The 16,048-nt window shown below is 35.6% G+C and overlaps 2 protein-coding genes across 2 annotated transcripts; one reads left to right on the plus strand and one right to left on the minus strand.

The window, feature by feature from the left end:
• The first annotated feature begins 8,279 nt into the window (after nucleotides 1-8,279).
• LOC119600204 (methionine aminopeptidase 1D, mitochondrial) lies at nucleotides 8,280-9,595 on the plus strand. Its single transcript, XM_037950301.1, has 4 exons — nucleotides 8,280-8,501; nucleotides 8,557-8,773; nucleotides 8,836-9,289; nucleotides 9,341-9,595. The coding sequence occupies exons 1-4, from the start codon at nucleotides 8,437-8,439 to the stop codon at nucleotides 9,535-9,537; spliced, it is 933 nt and encodes a 310-aa protein (XP_037806229.1). The 5' UTR covers nucleotides 8,280-8,436; the 3' UTR covers nucleotides 9,538-9,595.
• Nucleotides 8,647-10,364, minus strand: LOC119600206 (cilia- and flagella-associated protein 20). Its single transcript, XM_037950302.1, has 2 exons — nucleotides 9,996-10,364; nucleotides 8,647-9,939 (listed from the first exon to the last, which is right to left on the minus strand). Exons 1-2 carry the CDS (start codon nucleotides 10,269-10,271, stop codon nucleotides 9,610-9,612), a joined length of 606 nt encoding a protein of 201 aa, XP_037806230.1. The 5' UTR covers nucleotides 10,272-10,364; the 3' UTR covers nucleotides 8,647-9,609.
• Nucleotides 10,365-16,048: the final 5,684 nt, after the last annotated feature.

Here is a 16,048-nt window from a genome sequence, read left to right on the forward strand (position 1 = left end):
CTGTTACTACACTTTAGTAGGTACAATATATAACTTGATTGTGAATTGAACAATTATATTCAAATTAATACTACAGTTTTATACATAAATTATTTTTTGACTTGGGTCACTTGACACGAAATTTTCCAGATATTGAACTTAAGTAGATAGTTTTTGAACGTGTATAACTCCTTAATTAGAAGAGAGCAAACAAAATATAGTATTGCAGTATTAGTGTCAAAAGCAATATCCCGTTTAGGGTCGTTAAGGTGTTTCTATCGTTAGTCACTGTAAATAATATTAAAAATTATCCATGACTTAATAATTTCCGATCTTTATAGACGGTTTAATTCCAAGTTATTTTAATGTTTTAACGAATTTTCATGAAAGGTAATGTTTTTATTGATCCAAAACAATAAATAAATTAATTTTTAATTATTTGAATTTTTTGGAAAACAGTAGCTAATATTGTACCCCCTATTAAAATACTTCTAGCCGAATTAAAATATAAAAAGGGATCTGGTAAGTTATATATGTCTTATTTCATCACGCGGTTCCATTAAAAAGATCGATTATTTGCAGAAAATGTAAAAAATGGATCTGACCGTTTAACTTTCGGTGGGAAATGTATTGATCATAAGAGGCTCCTATTTTTATTGCTTCCTAAAGTATAACAGGTAATTTCGATAAATACAAAATTATGTATATTCAATATTAATTATATTATTTTTGTTTATTTTGTTGAAGAATTAATGCGTTCCAAAATATAACTCTTACAATTTTATAGATTGATCATAAAATTTATGAAGAACTACAAAAAAATTTTAGAGTCCAACGATTTACAATTTTTGGAAGTGTGGCAGTCAACAGTTGGAAGATTAATACAGACTTCCTGAAAATTATAAGGTAATAATTCAAAATTTTTTATACATACGTATTTTACTTTTTAGATTAGTTGTTAAATTAATTATTTTTTCTTTTATTATTTTAGTTTCAATTATTTCAATAGGTAGGTAGGTAGGTCGATAGGAGGATGTATACTACATCAAATCCGAAGAAATACACCTAGGACACTATCGGGCCTGTTGTGCGCTCCTTATCATGAAAAAAAAAAACTGAAAGAATTATTTTTCAGTGTTCAGAAACTCAGTTTCCTGAACGTAATTCTTAAGAATCTTTCAATCAGTGTTAGTCAGGAATGTTATTTCCGGAATAACATCACTTCCAAGATACTTGGATCTAACTTCGACGAATGCCTGACAGTGGTAAAGAAAGTGCTCCAGAGTTTCACTGTCCTCTCTACATGCTCTACATTCGTCTGAATCCGCACGTCCAATTTTGCATAGATGTGCACGTAGTCCTGTGTCCACTCAGAATACGTACCATCATACTAACTTCAGACTTGCTCATTTTGAGGAGATTTTTTGTCTTGCTCTCATCAGGGTCATCCCATAGGATCTTCGTGGTTCTATCCACTGTTTCATTATTCCAAGAGGCCTTATGGGATTCTCTCACCCATATTTTTAGTTCAGCTTTTGTTGCGTCGAATGGTTTTGTCAGGTTAACTGCCCCGAGCTCCCTTCCCTTTAAAGCTATTACATTTCCCCTTTCGTTACCGACTACTCCCGAGTGGGCTGGTACCCATATGATGTGAACCTTACCTCTGGGAGAGTATTCAGTTAAAGCTTTCTTACAATCCAATACGGTCTTAGATTTAGTTCTGTCGCCTGATATCGCCCTAATTGCCTTCTGGCTGTCGGTAAATATTTTATACTTATATTTACATATTTATTCTAATCCAATTTACGCATTCCGTTAATGCTCGTACTTCTGCCTGGAAGTTTGTGTCATGATTTGGTAAACGGAGGTATATTTCTGTTTCTGGGTCTTCAATATAGAACCCCAGGCCCACTTTGTCCCCTAATTTAGAGCCATCCGTGTAGCAACGGATTCCTAATGGTATTTGCTCTAATGTTCCGCTTGACCAAGACATTCTATCTGGGATCAGCGTTTCAAAGTTTCCGACATATTCTGTGTCTGGTATACGATCAGGCACGTCCGATGATTGTGTATAACCTTCCAATGTGTCCAGTATACATTGATGACGTGTCCTATAACCGCTTTTGGCCAGTTCGCCTAAAGTAAAGAGCCGTTCGGTTGTAAGCGCCGCCTCATATCTTAAATATGTTTCAATGGGTGGAATATCTAGCAACGTTTCCAGAGCCTTGGTTGAAGTAGTACACATGGCACCACTTATAGCCAAGCAGCATGTACGCTGAACTCCCTATAGTAGTTTGATATTGCACTTTTTGTCTAAAGCAGTCCACCAGATTATTGAAGCATAAGCTAGAATTGGTCTAATTACACTTTTATAAAGCCAATTTGTCATAGTAGGACTAAGACCCCATTTCATGGCTATAGTTCTTCTACATATCACCCAGCACCGATGTGCCTTGTTGATCCTATCCTCTATGTGGTATCTCCATTTTAATTTCCGGTCAAGGATTACACCAAAGTACTTAACTTTGTCTGTCACTGGTATCTTCTTGCCCAGGAAGCAAGGTTCAGTATACGTAGAAATTTTTGTCTCTCTTGTGAAAAGACAGATTTCCGTTTTTGCCGGGTTAACATTATGGCCTCTCGGTTGAGCCCAGCTGAAGGCCGTATTCAGAGCCACCTCAGCTCTTCTACACAAGTAATTTATAAGTATTACGACATCGTCTGCATAGCAGACAGGTCTAAGTCCTTTCTCAGTTAGGGTCCTTAGGAGGCTATTAATCGTGGTAACCCAGAGTAAAGGTGACAAAATGCCACCCTGTGGTATACCGCGAAATACCTTTTTCCTGATAGTTATATCGTACATCTCGCAGCTTATCCATCTGTTCCTTAGCATGTGGTTGATCCAGTTACGGAGCACCCGGTCAACACAAAACTGGTCTACACAGAGGGAAAAAGAAATATACACGCTTGGTACCAAATTGGCACCAAAGAGTTTGTAATTTTTCAATAACAACCGTTGTCAAAGTATATACATACGTACGACAACACTATGTCGCAACGTTGTCAACATTGCAACAATTCGTTGTCGAAATCTAAATTTTTTACACATACGTTGTCTAAATGTTAACAAACGTGGTAAGTTCACTATTGCAAACAATCCGTTGCCAATAGTGAGCTTACCACGTTTGTTAACATTTAGACAACGGATGTGTATAAAATTTAGATTTTGACAACGAATTGTTGCAATGTTGACAACGTTGCGACATAGTGTTGTCGTACGTATGTATATACTTTGACAACGGTTGTTATTGAAAAATTACAAACTCTTTGGTGCCAATTTGGTACCAAGCGTGTATATTTCTTTTTCCCTCTGTGTAGGGATTGGATAAGAGTATCAGTGTGCACGTTATTGAAGGCGCCTTCAATGTCAATGCATACCGCCAGTGTATACAGTTTGCTATCAAAGGATGCACCTATGTAGTGGACAACTTCATTTAAAGCGGTTTCCACCGATCGTGGAAACCGCATGCTGCTTAAATTTTAGGTCTTTGTCGAGTATACTGCTTTTCACTATACTATCAACTATCCGTTCCAAAGTTTTAAGTAGGAAGGACGTAAGACTTATCGGTCGATAAGACTTAGGTGTCGAATAGCTAGGTTTCCCTGGTTTAGGTATAAATATTACCCTTGCATCCTGCCATTTAATGGGGGTATATGTGAATTTCAAGCATGCAGTGAATATCTGAGACAGATGTACGGAAACCAGTCCCGCCTCCATCTGTAAGAGTGCCGGGAAAATGCCATCCGGCCCTGCAGATTTATAGGGAGCGAAGCTCTTGATTGCCCCTTTAACCATATCAGATGTAAGTTTCATTGTCTCCTCCATATCCTCCAGCCTCCTGCCCGTATCATCGACCATAGATTCTGGTTTGACATGAGTTTTGGATAGGAATTTTTTTATCTTCGATACGTCAATTACGCTGTCTACCTGTTCACAGAAAAGTTTCCAGGAGTCTCGCTTGGCTTTACGAACAATTTTCTTATATTCACCAAGTTTACTACGATACTCATCCCCGTATACTGCGGTCTTTTTACGCCGTGCCCGGTTAAATAGTTTGCGAAGAGTCTTACCAAGGTTCCGGATCTCCCCGGTTACCCAGGGTTTCTCCTGGGCAGATCTCCGCCCTTATTCCGAAACTTTATCGGCTTTGGTGGTGGCCGTAGTATTTTGAATCTTATGTACCGATCGTCAGAAAAGGAGTGAGTGCTCGTCGGAAACTCTCCAATCCTGAATTTTGGTTATAAGCTCTTCTGAACATATAGTTATATCTAATACTTCTTCTCTGATTCTATTGACGAAGGTATCTTTATTACCTAAGTTCAATGTTATCAAGTCTTTAGCATTAAGGAAATCCATGAGGGCTTGTCCCCTGCGATTGGTGTTTGTACTACCCCAAGCTACATGGTGGGAGTTGGCATCACAACCTATTACAATTTTCTTATTTTTCCTTTGTGACAATTCAACCAGTTTCATCAGATCCGACGTTGGTGGTAGTGTCGGAGAATCGAAGGGCAGGTAAACAGATGCAAGGAATATGTTGCCACGACTTCAGCACCGTTGCATCCGATGTTGATAATCCTGTTGAGAGGAGAAAACATAAATTCTTGTGACATAAGATACATGTTCTCGGTCGAGACACTGTATCAGCGTAGAAAAGTTGGAAATTTACGTGATTTAATCTTGAAACCTTGTTGCGAATCGTCCAAGGTTCCTGGATTAAAGCTATATGTATCTTACCTGTGTTAATTTTAGCCATCAGAGCGTTGGTAGCTGTCTCGCTCCGATGGAGGTTTATTTTGATAACCTCAAACATTATCATCCATTCAAATGGTCTTCCAGCGAGCTAGTGATCACATCCCCGCTCGTTGGATTTGACTCCTCCGGGTAACCTGAAGTGGCTATTGATGCAGTGGGTACCATTGATGGCATTGCGGTGTTCTTATCAGGCATAGGAAGAGCAGTCTTTTTAATCGACACTTTCCCAATTTTGTACAGCACTGCTGTTCTGTCTTCTGGCGAGTGAGTGATTTCCTCCTTCAATAAAAACTATAAAATTTAATTTTATTTAGATTTATTTTTATAGATTTTATGTTGGTGAGTATACAAATAGAAGAAGAGAAAACTCATCTTCTACAAGATAAAATAGGAACACTTCTAGATGATACTAAGAAGTCACTTCAAGAAGTGACTTCCTAGTCACATGTAGAAGAGTCTTTGGCAATACTTTACTTCCAAGAGAAGTTTCTTTTGCGGGTCTTCCAGAAGTATCTTCCACGTTACGCTCCCAACTCGGCATCAGTTCGTCCCGACTGGTGACAAGAATTCGTATACTTCCGCAATATCGCTGGCGAGCTTTTACAGGTTTGGAAGTTTCACACGGGTAACTTCCGCAATAGAAAATGTTTGTAGGGACAGAACTCGTCTGTGAGAAGAGCCTAACGCCATTGTTGTAAAAAAACGTCGCAGTTTCATTTCTTGGTGTTCAGTGCCACAAAGTATACTGAGGTGCCACTTTTGACATTTAAAAAAGTCTAAAATCAGCTCTTGTTTGATTTTGAAATTGTTTGGTGAGAAGAGGTATATAAAATACAGCTAAAAAAATTGTTGAATTCGTTTTGTGCGAAAGAGAGGGAAATAGTTTTTTGCTCGTGACACCTCTGTATACCCTGTGTCAGTGCTACAAAAGTTTGCAATGTTTAGATGAATTTAGTATTCTATTCTGTTGTTCGATCCACCAGAGACACTAATAAAGTAGAGCACAACAGGCCCGGTGTAAACCGAGCTGTATTTCTTCAGGTCTGATGAAACATATATCCACTTTTCAAACTGACTAACAAACTAAATAGGGCGAGCTCAACAACGGTTATGGCTGGACCTAAAACATTTTAGCAATCATGAGCATAAATTCCACATACACTACAAAAATTTCTTTAAAACTAGTTTCCCATTTTTCATATATGACAAGGATTTTTCTATTTGTTTATAAAATACAAATATCAAAAATACAAATAAACTTAAAAAAAAAATTTAACAGAGAGAGAGAGAGAATTAATGCATAGGGGTAACAAAATACTGATTTCATCACGACAACTCACAGATAATTTTATTGAAATAATGTTATATTGTATAAAAACAATTAAAATTAAATACAAATTTTGTAAATAAACACTAATTTCACTAAAACTTGTGTTAAAAATCAATTTTAATTGAACAAAAACAAAAGATAGATTAGATAAATTTTTGTTATGCTAAACGACAAATTGTTATCATGATAAAAAATTAGCAGGTACAGACGGCATTTATTAGCGTTATAGCATCGTTATGACAATGTTGCCTAAACAATTGTAGTCTTGATAACAAACGTCATTTTATTGTAAAATTTGTTTAGAATTTTGTTTTTGTGCAATTAGAATTGATTTTTAACATAAGTTTTAGTGAAATTAGTGTTTATTTAATTTTTTGTTATTGTTTTTATAAAAATAGCCTTATTTCAATAAAATAATCTGTATGTTGTCGTGATAAAATCAGCAATTTGTTACTCTTATGCATTAACTGACAATTTTTCTGCCGACGTTTCGTCAAGTGCCGTGATAAATATTTGTCCAATATAAACATGGGGTAACGATAATAAATGCCGTATGTATTTGCTATTTTTTTATTATAACAATTTGACGTTAGACAAAAATGTATCTAATCTAGACACAGGGTTAGTGTCCAACAATTTGATATTAGAGATTATATTTCTTGATGTAAACTATTATGTTTTTGGCGGATTTATTAAAATGTTTAGTGTTGTATTTTTATTGAATTTAAAATTTTGTTTGATTTTCAGTTTAAATTAATTTTTATTTTATTTTTGTTTGAAAAATAAACAAAAATAAATGGGATTTTCAAAATAAATGTGGTACCTCAATTTATTAAAATACCAGCAAACATCAGAAGGTTACTATGGCGACAAAAAAAGAAAATGACACATCCTTGATATTTTTATTATGGATTCTGCCTTAACTGTCACTGTTCTCATAGGAGAGTTACAAACTAGTGTGTAACTTGTTAAATGTTTAAAAATGCATTTTCTACATGTTTAAGTATAATCTAGTAGATTAAGACGATTTATCATGACACTTAACAAAACAGCAGCAGAATAATTGTGTTTCTTCTATATTAAAGCATAGGGGTATCAAATATGCTGCTATCACGATAAACCGAAATAATGTTAAATTTTTAAAGGAATTTAAAATTAAATATAAATTTTGTAATAATAATAACCAAAACTATCTAAAAACCAAATTTTAATTACAAAAAGACGACTTATTTCGACATTACACTATTTTCTCACAAGACAGTCGACTTATCGACTTTTGGAGAAAATAGTTGACTTTTTACAAAAACTCGATTTTTTGATTGTTCAAGTGTCTAGATTTGATAAATTCCTATTTTGCAATATATTAAATCGAGATACAAAAAGTATAAGGTAATTTTTAGACATTCTTACTCAGAATAGAAAAATCATCCCGAATTTTTGTGGATTGGTGAACTTAATTTATGCCACTAAACTTTGATTTGTGATGATAAAAGCAGCATAAAAATATTTTTACAGTAGTCTACCTTTTGTTAAGTGTTGTCAATAGGGTTTCGTTCCCGGGAAGCGTCGGGAAAAAATTCCCGGGAAATGTAGTGATTTTTAGCTTCTCGATTATCGGGAATTTTAGTCGGGAATCCCGGGAATTAAAACTAGTAAAAATGCAACCATGCTTATTGTAACACATTTTATCAACAAAAATGGACAGATATTATTTCAAAAAGTTGCCCATGGGACACTTCAAAGAAAATAATAAAGTATTTTATTTACTTTATTTAAATAAAGATTAGCTATCGTTTCCTCAGCTACCGTTATCTCTAAAATATCGTTACCGAACTACCGTTATATTATATTATTTTTAAATAATTTTTCTATATTAGACCGTTAAAATACTCTCTTATCTCACTACCATTACCGCTAAAACAACGTTACCGAAATAATCCAAATACCGTTACCCTTATCTTTTCACTGCTTCAAAACTATTACTAACCCGGATTTTATATATACATATTTCTAAGTTACATGATATGTTAAAAAAATTCAAAAAACATTGCGTAAACGCTTTTTGAATAATTTTTTTTATTTTATCGGGAATTCCCGGGTTCCCGGGAATGTGAATATTTTTTTCCCGAATCCCGGGAATCTAAAAGCGTCGGGAATTTGGTAACCCTAGTTGTCAAGTATAGACATTGATTTTTGTTCGCAAAATGTCAACTAGCAAATAGAACCCTACTTTTAAAATATTCATGGAAAATCTGAGGAAAAGTTACTTTGTAAATCTACAATTTATTTAGTTATTAGTTATAAATTGAAAATGAGGTCGCTATTATTTAAAATTGCCCACCGGCAAATAAGTCAAAGTTTTTTTAAGAAAAAAAAGTATGTTTATAAAATATGTAATATTAATATTATAAAATCAACAATAATTTTTAAGTGATTTTGGAAAGTGTAATACTGTGTTGATAGGAAATGTCTCACCGGAACGAGTTGTCCCAAATGATATAAATGTACCAGAATACTATCACAGGTCTATGGGACCCGGCAATACGTTGGGACTACCTGAAATAAAAACCGAATTGCAAATTGTAAAAATGAGGGAAAGTTGTAGATTAGCAGCCAATATTCTTAAATCGTGTCAGGAAATTATTAAAGTACGTACACACTTAACAAAATATGTATATTAAATATTAGATTATCTAAACAATTGTAACAGGTTGGTGTTACTACAGACGAGATCGACAGGTTTGTTCACGAAAAAATTATTTTAGCAAAGGCTTACCCATCGCCACTTCGTTATGCCGGATTCCCTAAATCCATTTGTACGTCGGTTAATAATGTTGCATGTCACGGCATACCTGATGATAGGCCGTTGCAAGATGGTGACATTATAAATGTTGACATAACTGTGTTTTATAATGGCTTCCATGGTGACTGCTCAAAAACTTTTTTAGTTGGAAATGTGGATGAGCGAGGTCTATACTTAGTGCAGAAGACTGAAGAGTGCCTTCTCGGCTGTATTAGTTTGTGCAAACCAAATGTGGAGTTTAACAAGATTGGAAATTATGTGCACAATTTTTGCAAAAAATCTGGACTAAACACAATACCCGCATTTATTGGCCATGGTATTGGAAGCTATTTTCACGGACCTCCGGAAATACTACATTTTAGTAAGATGACCTTAACACTGTTATTATATTTTCTAAATCGCTTTTTTTTAGAGAATAAAATGCCGGGAAAGATGATCGCCGGTATGACATTCACTATAGAACCTATATTAACATTGGGTGGGCCCGACATTGAAATTCAAGAAGATGGCTGGACAGCAATAAGTGTCGATGGTGCAAGAAGTGCCCAATTTGAGCACACTATACTTATCACAGAATCTAGTCATGAAATTTTAACATTGTCGGATTAAATTTTTAAAAGTTATAGTAAAACTTGAGTTTGTTATTATTCAATGGTTATGTACAAAATTGTGTTGATTTTTCTAGCTGCAAATAGCCTGGGCAGTGGTCTTTTGCATTGGTTTTTGTATGGGTAAAAATAATTTAAATTCTGGTGGTAATTCATCTTCAGAGTAAAGACGATCCGAGAAATAAACTCGTCGGATTCGGCAATTTGCATGTATTTGTACTCGCAAGGTTTCGACGTAATTTGTACCGTAGGCTCTTCTTGTAAAATCAGATAGATTGAATTGAATTTGATTCCATCCTTCGTCTAATCGCATTGGCATAGTGCAAATAAATGGCTTAACGCGTGTTGTTGATTGATAGTTGCTTGCCCTGAAACGTCTCCTGACGTTTTTATCATCTAGTACCTTAAAAAATTAAAGTTTATATTTGTACATGGACAACTATCTCATTATTTCCTTACTTGAACTTCAAATGTGAAGTATTTTTTCATATTTTTTATAATCATTACCAAAAAAGGCAATTTTATACCTAAAGTTTTCTTTGGATCAGCGGGACACGTTATGAACGTAGTACTCACATTAGTTCCAACTATTTCGAGAACTAAGCTTTGTATATCGTTGTCCGTGATACGTTTAATGTGACCATTTCTTACTTTTTTGTCCCATATTTGGAGAGGCTTACTTCCAATGCTATATAAAATGGATAAGAATCCAGATTGAAAAGTATTTTTAAACATATTATAAACTCAAACAAAATAATTTTAATAATTCTCTAAAATTTCCAAATGTTTTTCGTTTACTTCACAATAATAAGAAATATTGAAAAGAGTTCCGGCTTTGTTTATGTCAATAATTACAATAACAATAAGCGTTGCCATATCTACGCGAGTTGTCAGAGTTGTTTATTTTCAATTGATATATTTTCAATAACCCCTGTCTAGATTAGATACATTTTTATTATGAAAAACGTTACTTAATATCGTTTTCATGATAAACAAGTAAGAGTTTAATATTCGTATGTTTAAAAGAGTTTAATTTTATAAAATTTAAATTTAATTTTTTTCGGACTACCATTACTTTAGCAATAAAAAGTCAAGAAAACAACGCGAAGCTATAAAATTAACTTAACAATAAGCAATATTGTTGTTGCTTTTTTGTCAAAGCATGCAAAAAATCACTTTTTTAAATGGAATGTTCAGAAGTTGTCTTGGATTTGGACGGATTTTACTGATTTTAAATAGGAAAGCATGCCTGACAGTATTATTGATGATTTGGACACCGAAAATGTCTAGCGTCTTCAAAAAATTGATTTCAACAGAGACATTTGAAAATAAACTTAAGGCCCAAATAGACTACACAAGCGGCTTGACAAACGTACCAATATTTGTGCAAGCCTGTTTGCACAAGCCTGTGTGTAGTGTATGAGGGTGTTTCGTGTTTGTACAAATGCTTGCTGTTCGTTTGTACAAAAATTAAAAAAAAAAGTAAATGTGCCCTTGTTGGGATAGGTTGTGTTTTGATCGCAGCGCGTCTTTTTCTAGTTTCTTTATGGTGTTGTTGTTTCTTCTACATGCCATAGACACAAATAACGGTTCTTTTAAAAGATAAAGACTTGGAAAAAATATTATAAAAAATAAATCGGTGTATGGAAATTACAAAGAACGAAACTGTGAAATATAAATTGATCGAATTTTCTTTTTTAAGAGATAGAGACTCTAAATAACAGAGAAAATCATTCTTAATTTCTGTCTGTTTTCTTTTGATCAAGTGTGCCTGACTTGATTTTCCAAAGTGCAAGACACAAGTGTAGTAACCACGATCAATGGAGGAGGAGGAAGGTCCACCTCCAAGTGGTTCGAAGCGACCTCTCGAGGGGTCTGTGAAAATCGGAGGATCTAAACAACTTAAGAACAATTTAGGTGACCCAATTGGTGGCACCCATCCTTTATCATCGACTGAGAACAGCAGTGATGTTTCAAATCAAACTGAATCCAATGCAAATTCAAACATTGCGGAAAATAGTAACAATTCTGATTATGCTGATATAATAAATTGGTATCCTGCAACCCACACCGGTCCTTTCAACGTGCTGGTACAGTCTAGTGAAAAATTGTCAAACTCAAGGAAAAACATTGAACTTTTTCTTCATGAAAAGTTAAGGAAAAACAACATTATAATCAATGTGACGATCAAGGAGGTAGGTTTTAATCTATTCAGACTGACTTTTGATAGTGCTGAGAAAGCTAACAATTTTGTTCTAAATGAAAAATTGAAGAAAATCAACCTGAGAGCATTCATACCGGATCGATTCATTCAAAGATACATTATTGTCAAGAATGTCCCTACATCTTTCTCCGAAAAGGAAATACAGGAGGAAATAGAGGACTACAACGGCCTGGACGTTATCTCTGTATATCGTTACAACAGGAATGACGAAGATGGGAGACCTTCGCCTTCTTCTACGATCAAAATTGGCCTTGGATCTCTAGCTTTTCCAAAGACGCTGAAAATGTTTAATTCCATTGTGAATGCCGAACTATATGTGCCCCCTCTACGTCAATGCAAAAACTGCGGCCGCCTTGGTCATATTGCTATTAGGTGCAGATCTAAGAAACGCTGCCTGAATTGTGGCAGACCTATTATATGTAACAACTCAGAATGCACAGATCACAGATGTCCCTCATGTTTAGAAAACAATACTTGTGTACCAGCTTGCGAGGAGATGAAGTGTTTAAATTGTAATTCTAAGGATCACATCTCAGTTGATTCCAAAAAGTGTCCAACCTGGAAAAAAGAGCAGAGCATAAGGGAGATCATGGCTATTTCCAATCTTTCCAGAAAGGAGGTAGTCCAGAATTACTCCCTAAATGCAAACTATTACGAGATTCTTTCGGAAGATCAATACAAGGATAATTTCCCCAGCCTTGATTCAAAACAGCCAACTAATATGAGAAATCAATTTGATGAAATTAACCGAAGAGTCACTCGCATCAAATACAGCAAAGTAGCTGCCCTACGTCCAAAACCTCACTTTACCAGTTTACAACCAACTACTATTGTTCCCACAGCCCCTGTGTTTGCCCATCCCAGTCACTTTAAAGTCTCAGAAGTAGAGAGGATTATGACCAACTTTATTGCTCAACTATCTTCAATTATACCCCATATCAACGCTGATGATGGTGTCAATCTTTTAGAAGGCTTAAAGAAATCAATTTCTAATATAAAAGTCCAAAATCAGATCGAGGAAACTGAGCCAGGCTCTTCCAAATCTACTACCTAATTTTTTTTTATCTGTATACACTCCCTCCCGTTTTCACAATATTATATAACACTCTTAAATGGTTCGTATTCTACAATACAATATTCAAAGCCTTACCCGAAACAAAAACTCTCTTGAACATTATCTAAATAGGTCCAACATCGATATCTGTGTACTAAGCGAAATTTTCAACTTTGACGACAATTCAAATCTTGGCAGCCTTATTAACTACAATCTTTTTATGAAAAAACGTGCTAATAACAATTATGGCGGAGTGGCCTGCTTGTTCAAGAAATCCATAAAAACCAAAAAGGTATCTTTTCAAAGTTCTTTCGAAATCCTCATTTATGAAACAACTAACCTCTCTACGAATCTCACAATAGTTTCTGTATATTTTCCACCCAGCATTAGAATCGGAGAATTCAAAGTTGTGATGGCTAAACTAATCGATTTTCTCGAACCAAAAAACAATGTGTTTATCTGTGGCGATTTTAACTCCCGGCTAATAGCGCTTGGCGATTCTGTTGACTGCAACCGTGGCAAAGCTCTACAGGCCATTATGGCATCCTCTCCCTTTACCTGTATCAATGACCTAAGTATTACCTTCAAAAAATCATTGACTGACCCTCTATGTCGTGGGTCTGTCCTTGATCTCACCTATACAAATTCACATCTATCCATCAACTGGTATGTCGTTCAGTCTACGATAGGTGGAAGTCACCACTTGCCGGTACATATCATCATAGAGGAAATCTCCCAGCTTGCAACAAACTTTTTGTCCAAGAAAAAGATCCTTAGTGAATTTAGTCGTACGGTCTTCCTACCTAACTTTGACTTTATTGAATCAACTACAAAAACGATTATAAATCAATCCATTATGAAAATCAACAACAACGCTCGTAGGACTCCTAAGGGCTGGTGGAACAAGGATGTGGAAAAATGGTATAGATTGAAAACAGCAGCTCAGAAAACATTTAACCTCAGGAAAAATTTCTGAAAACGCCAACACCTTAAACCAAGCTATTAAAAATTTCCAAAAGGAGGTAGCTCGTGCTAAGAGAACTGCCTTTGATTCCAAAACAGCAGAACTTAACAATATATCAAACAGCAAACAATTCTACAAATTTGTTAGAGCTTGCAAAAATTTTGGCTCTCAAAACTTCGCATCAAAATGGAATCAGGACAACAACCTCAACTTTTTGGAATATATTCGGGACCACCTCCCTAATAACTCATTTAGCCCTCAATCTACAATCACCATAGATAATCACGACAAACCTTTTTCGCTTCAGGAACTATCACACATCCTTAAGGGAAAGACTATGGAAACAGCTGCTGGGATTGATGGCGTCACTTACTCAATGATTAGGAAACTACCCCCCCAGTCAACATATGCTCTTTTAACAGCCATTAATGAACACTGGAGACTAACGATTATTCGTGACAGTTGGAGGTCCATACGAATTGTTCCTATATTCAAAAAGAATAAGGATCCTGAACTTATAACAAGCTATCGCCCGATTGCCCTAATTTCGGTCTTTCTCAAGATCATTAATCTGATGCTAAAGAACAGGTTTTCAACATTTATCGAGGAGAAAAATATACTTCCGAAAAGATCATATGCATACAGGAAACATCGATCCGCATCAAACTGTATCAATGATCTGTTACATACAATTTGCACAGCGAAGGAACACAATCTAAAGGTCACCCTAGTTGCACTGGATATTTCAAAGGCTTACGACTGTGTCAATCTCAGCCGGCTTCAATCTATACTTGCACATTTCTCCTGCCCTCAACACTGGATACTCTGGGTAACTGAATTTCTCAGACATCGCAGATTTGTACTGGGTAATAGTCAGGTGGACATCTTTAACGGACTACCCCAGGGTAGCTGCCTAAGTCCTCTTCTTTTCAATATTTACACAGCCCAACTGCATGACTTTGCTGATGAAATGACTCACTTATTTCAGTTTGCGGATGACTTCGTGATTGTCTCTATTCATAAAGATTTCAGCACTGCTGTGAACAACCTACAACATAAAATCACACAATTTAATTCATCTGCTAATGATCTTAACCTTCAACTGAACACTGGAAAAACGGTCGCAATGTATGTTGCCAAAGGCGCCCGTCGGAAAATTGACCTTACCCTGGATAACAGCCGGATAGTAAATGTCAACTGCCTTAAATTTCTTGGGAGACATATCAAAAACAGCCTAACAATGAAGGATCACTTCGAAAATGCAATTTCGGAGACACACTCTGCTACCAGAGCAGTTAAAATGCTTACGCCAATTAAGGGTGGCTTAAAACCAGATATCGCCATAAATCTTACCAAATCTATAGTGTTCTCAAAAATCGAATATGCTCGGGCATCAATGTCTCATGCCCCAAAATACATTAATACGAAAATTATGACATTTCAGAACCACATGTTAAGAAGATGCCTAGGTCTCAATCCATCTACCAATGTCTTTAAAATATATGCACTTGGGCTAGTTATACCCCCTAAACAGAGGTCGGAATATCTTGCCTTTAAGGAACTGTTAAATCTTAAGTTTTTTAACAGAACTCTATATGATCAAATTACTAATCACCCAACATCAAAATCCAGCTTAGGATCGATTTACCAAAAATTCCAACAAATCTTTGACAACACTGGCACCGACACAAGCCCGTTATCTTCAAATAAGCTCAGCATTATACTAAACCTACTTCCCCAATCCAAGTATTCAACATCTACCGAAGTAATTAAAGCTGTATTCTATGAAAAATATCAACACTATAAAAACAAAGGATATGCCATCCTTGCAACTGACGCTTCCATTAATCCCGATTCGACAGGCTGTGCAGTATGTAATATTTCCAGTGGGGAAAACTTCCTTTTTCGAATCCCTAACAGCGTTTCTTCCCTAACAGGTGAACTTTACGCCCTTGAAAAGGCGATAGAGATAATATCGGAAAATGGTTTCACAAACGCTGTCATATTCACTGATAGCAAAAATGCCTGTCTCCTTCTTGAGAAAAATACCTCATATAACTTTCTGGTAGCTAACATAATCCGTCAAATTGAAGTTGCACAAACACAAAAAATTGATGTAATTTGGACACCAGCCCATGTTGGCCTCTCTTTCAATGAACTAGCCGACAAATCCGCTAAACTTGCTGCAATTGCAGGTCAGGAAATCAGTGCTCAACTCTCCTTTAAGGATGCCTGCAATTCTGCCTATAATCAACTTTGGTCGCAATGGA

The sequence above is a fragment of the Lucilia sericata genome, unplaced genomic scaffold (assembly GCF_015586225.1).
Source record: "Lucilia sericata isolate MDLA Ls3-8-SP2 unplaced genomic scaffold, ASM1558622v1 Contig000107F_arrow, whole genome shotgun sequence".
Lineage (NCBI taxonomy): Eukaryota > Metazoa > Arthropoda > Insecta > Diptera > Calliphoridae > Lucilia > Lucilia sericata.

What these genes read in the sequence shown, in the direction of transcription:
- LOC119600204 (XM_037950301.1), top strand. Translation starts at nt 8,437, where the DNA reads ATGAGGTCGCTATTATTTAAAATTGCCCACCGGCAAATAAGTCAAAGT. An exon ending in CGTGTCAGGAAATTATTAAA is followed by an intron (nt 8,774 to 8,835) that starts GTACGTACACAC and finishes CAATTGTAACAG; the next exon opens with GTTGGTGTTACTACAGACGA. An exon ending in TCCGGAAATACTACATTTTA is followed by an intron (nt 9,290 to 9,340) that starts GTAAGATGACCT and finishes GCTTTTTTTTAG; the next exon opens with AGAATAAAATGCCGGGAAAG.
- LOC119600206 (XM_037950302.1), bottom strand. Translation starts at nt 10,271, where the DNA reads ATGTTTAAAAATACTTTTCAATCTGGATTCTTATCCATTTTATATAGC. An exon ending in ACTTCACATTTGAAGTTCAA is followed by an intron (nt 9,940 to 9,995) that starts GTAAGGAAATAA and finishes TAATTTTTTAAG; the next exon opens with GTACTAGATGATAAAAACGT.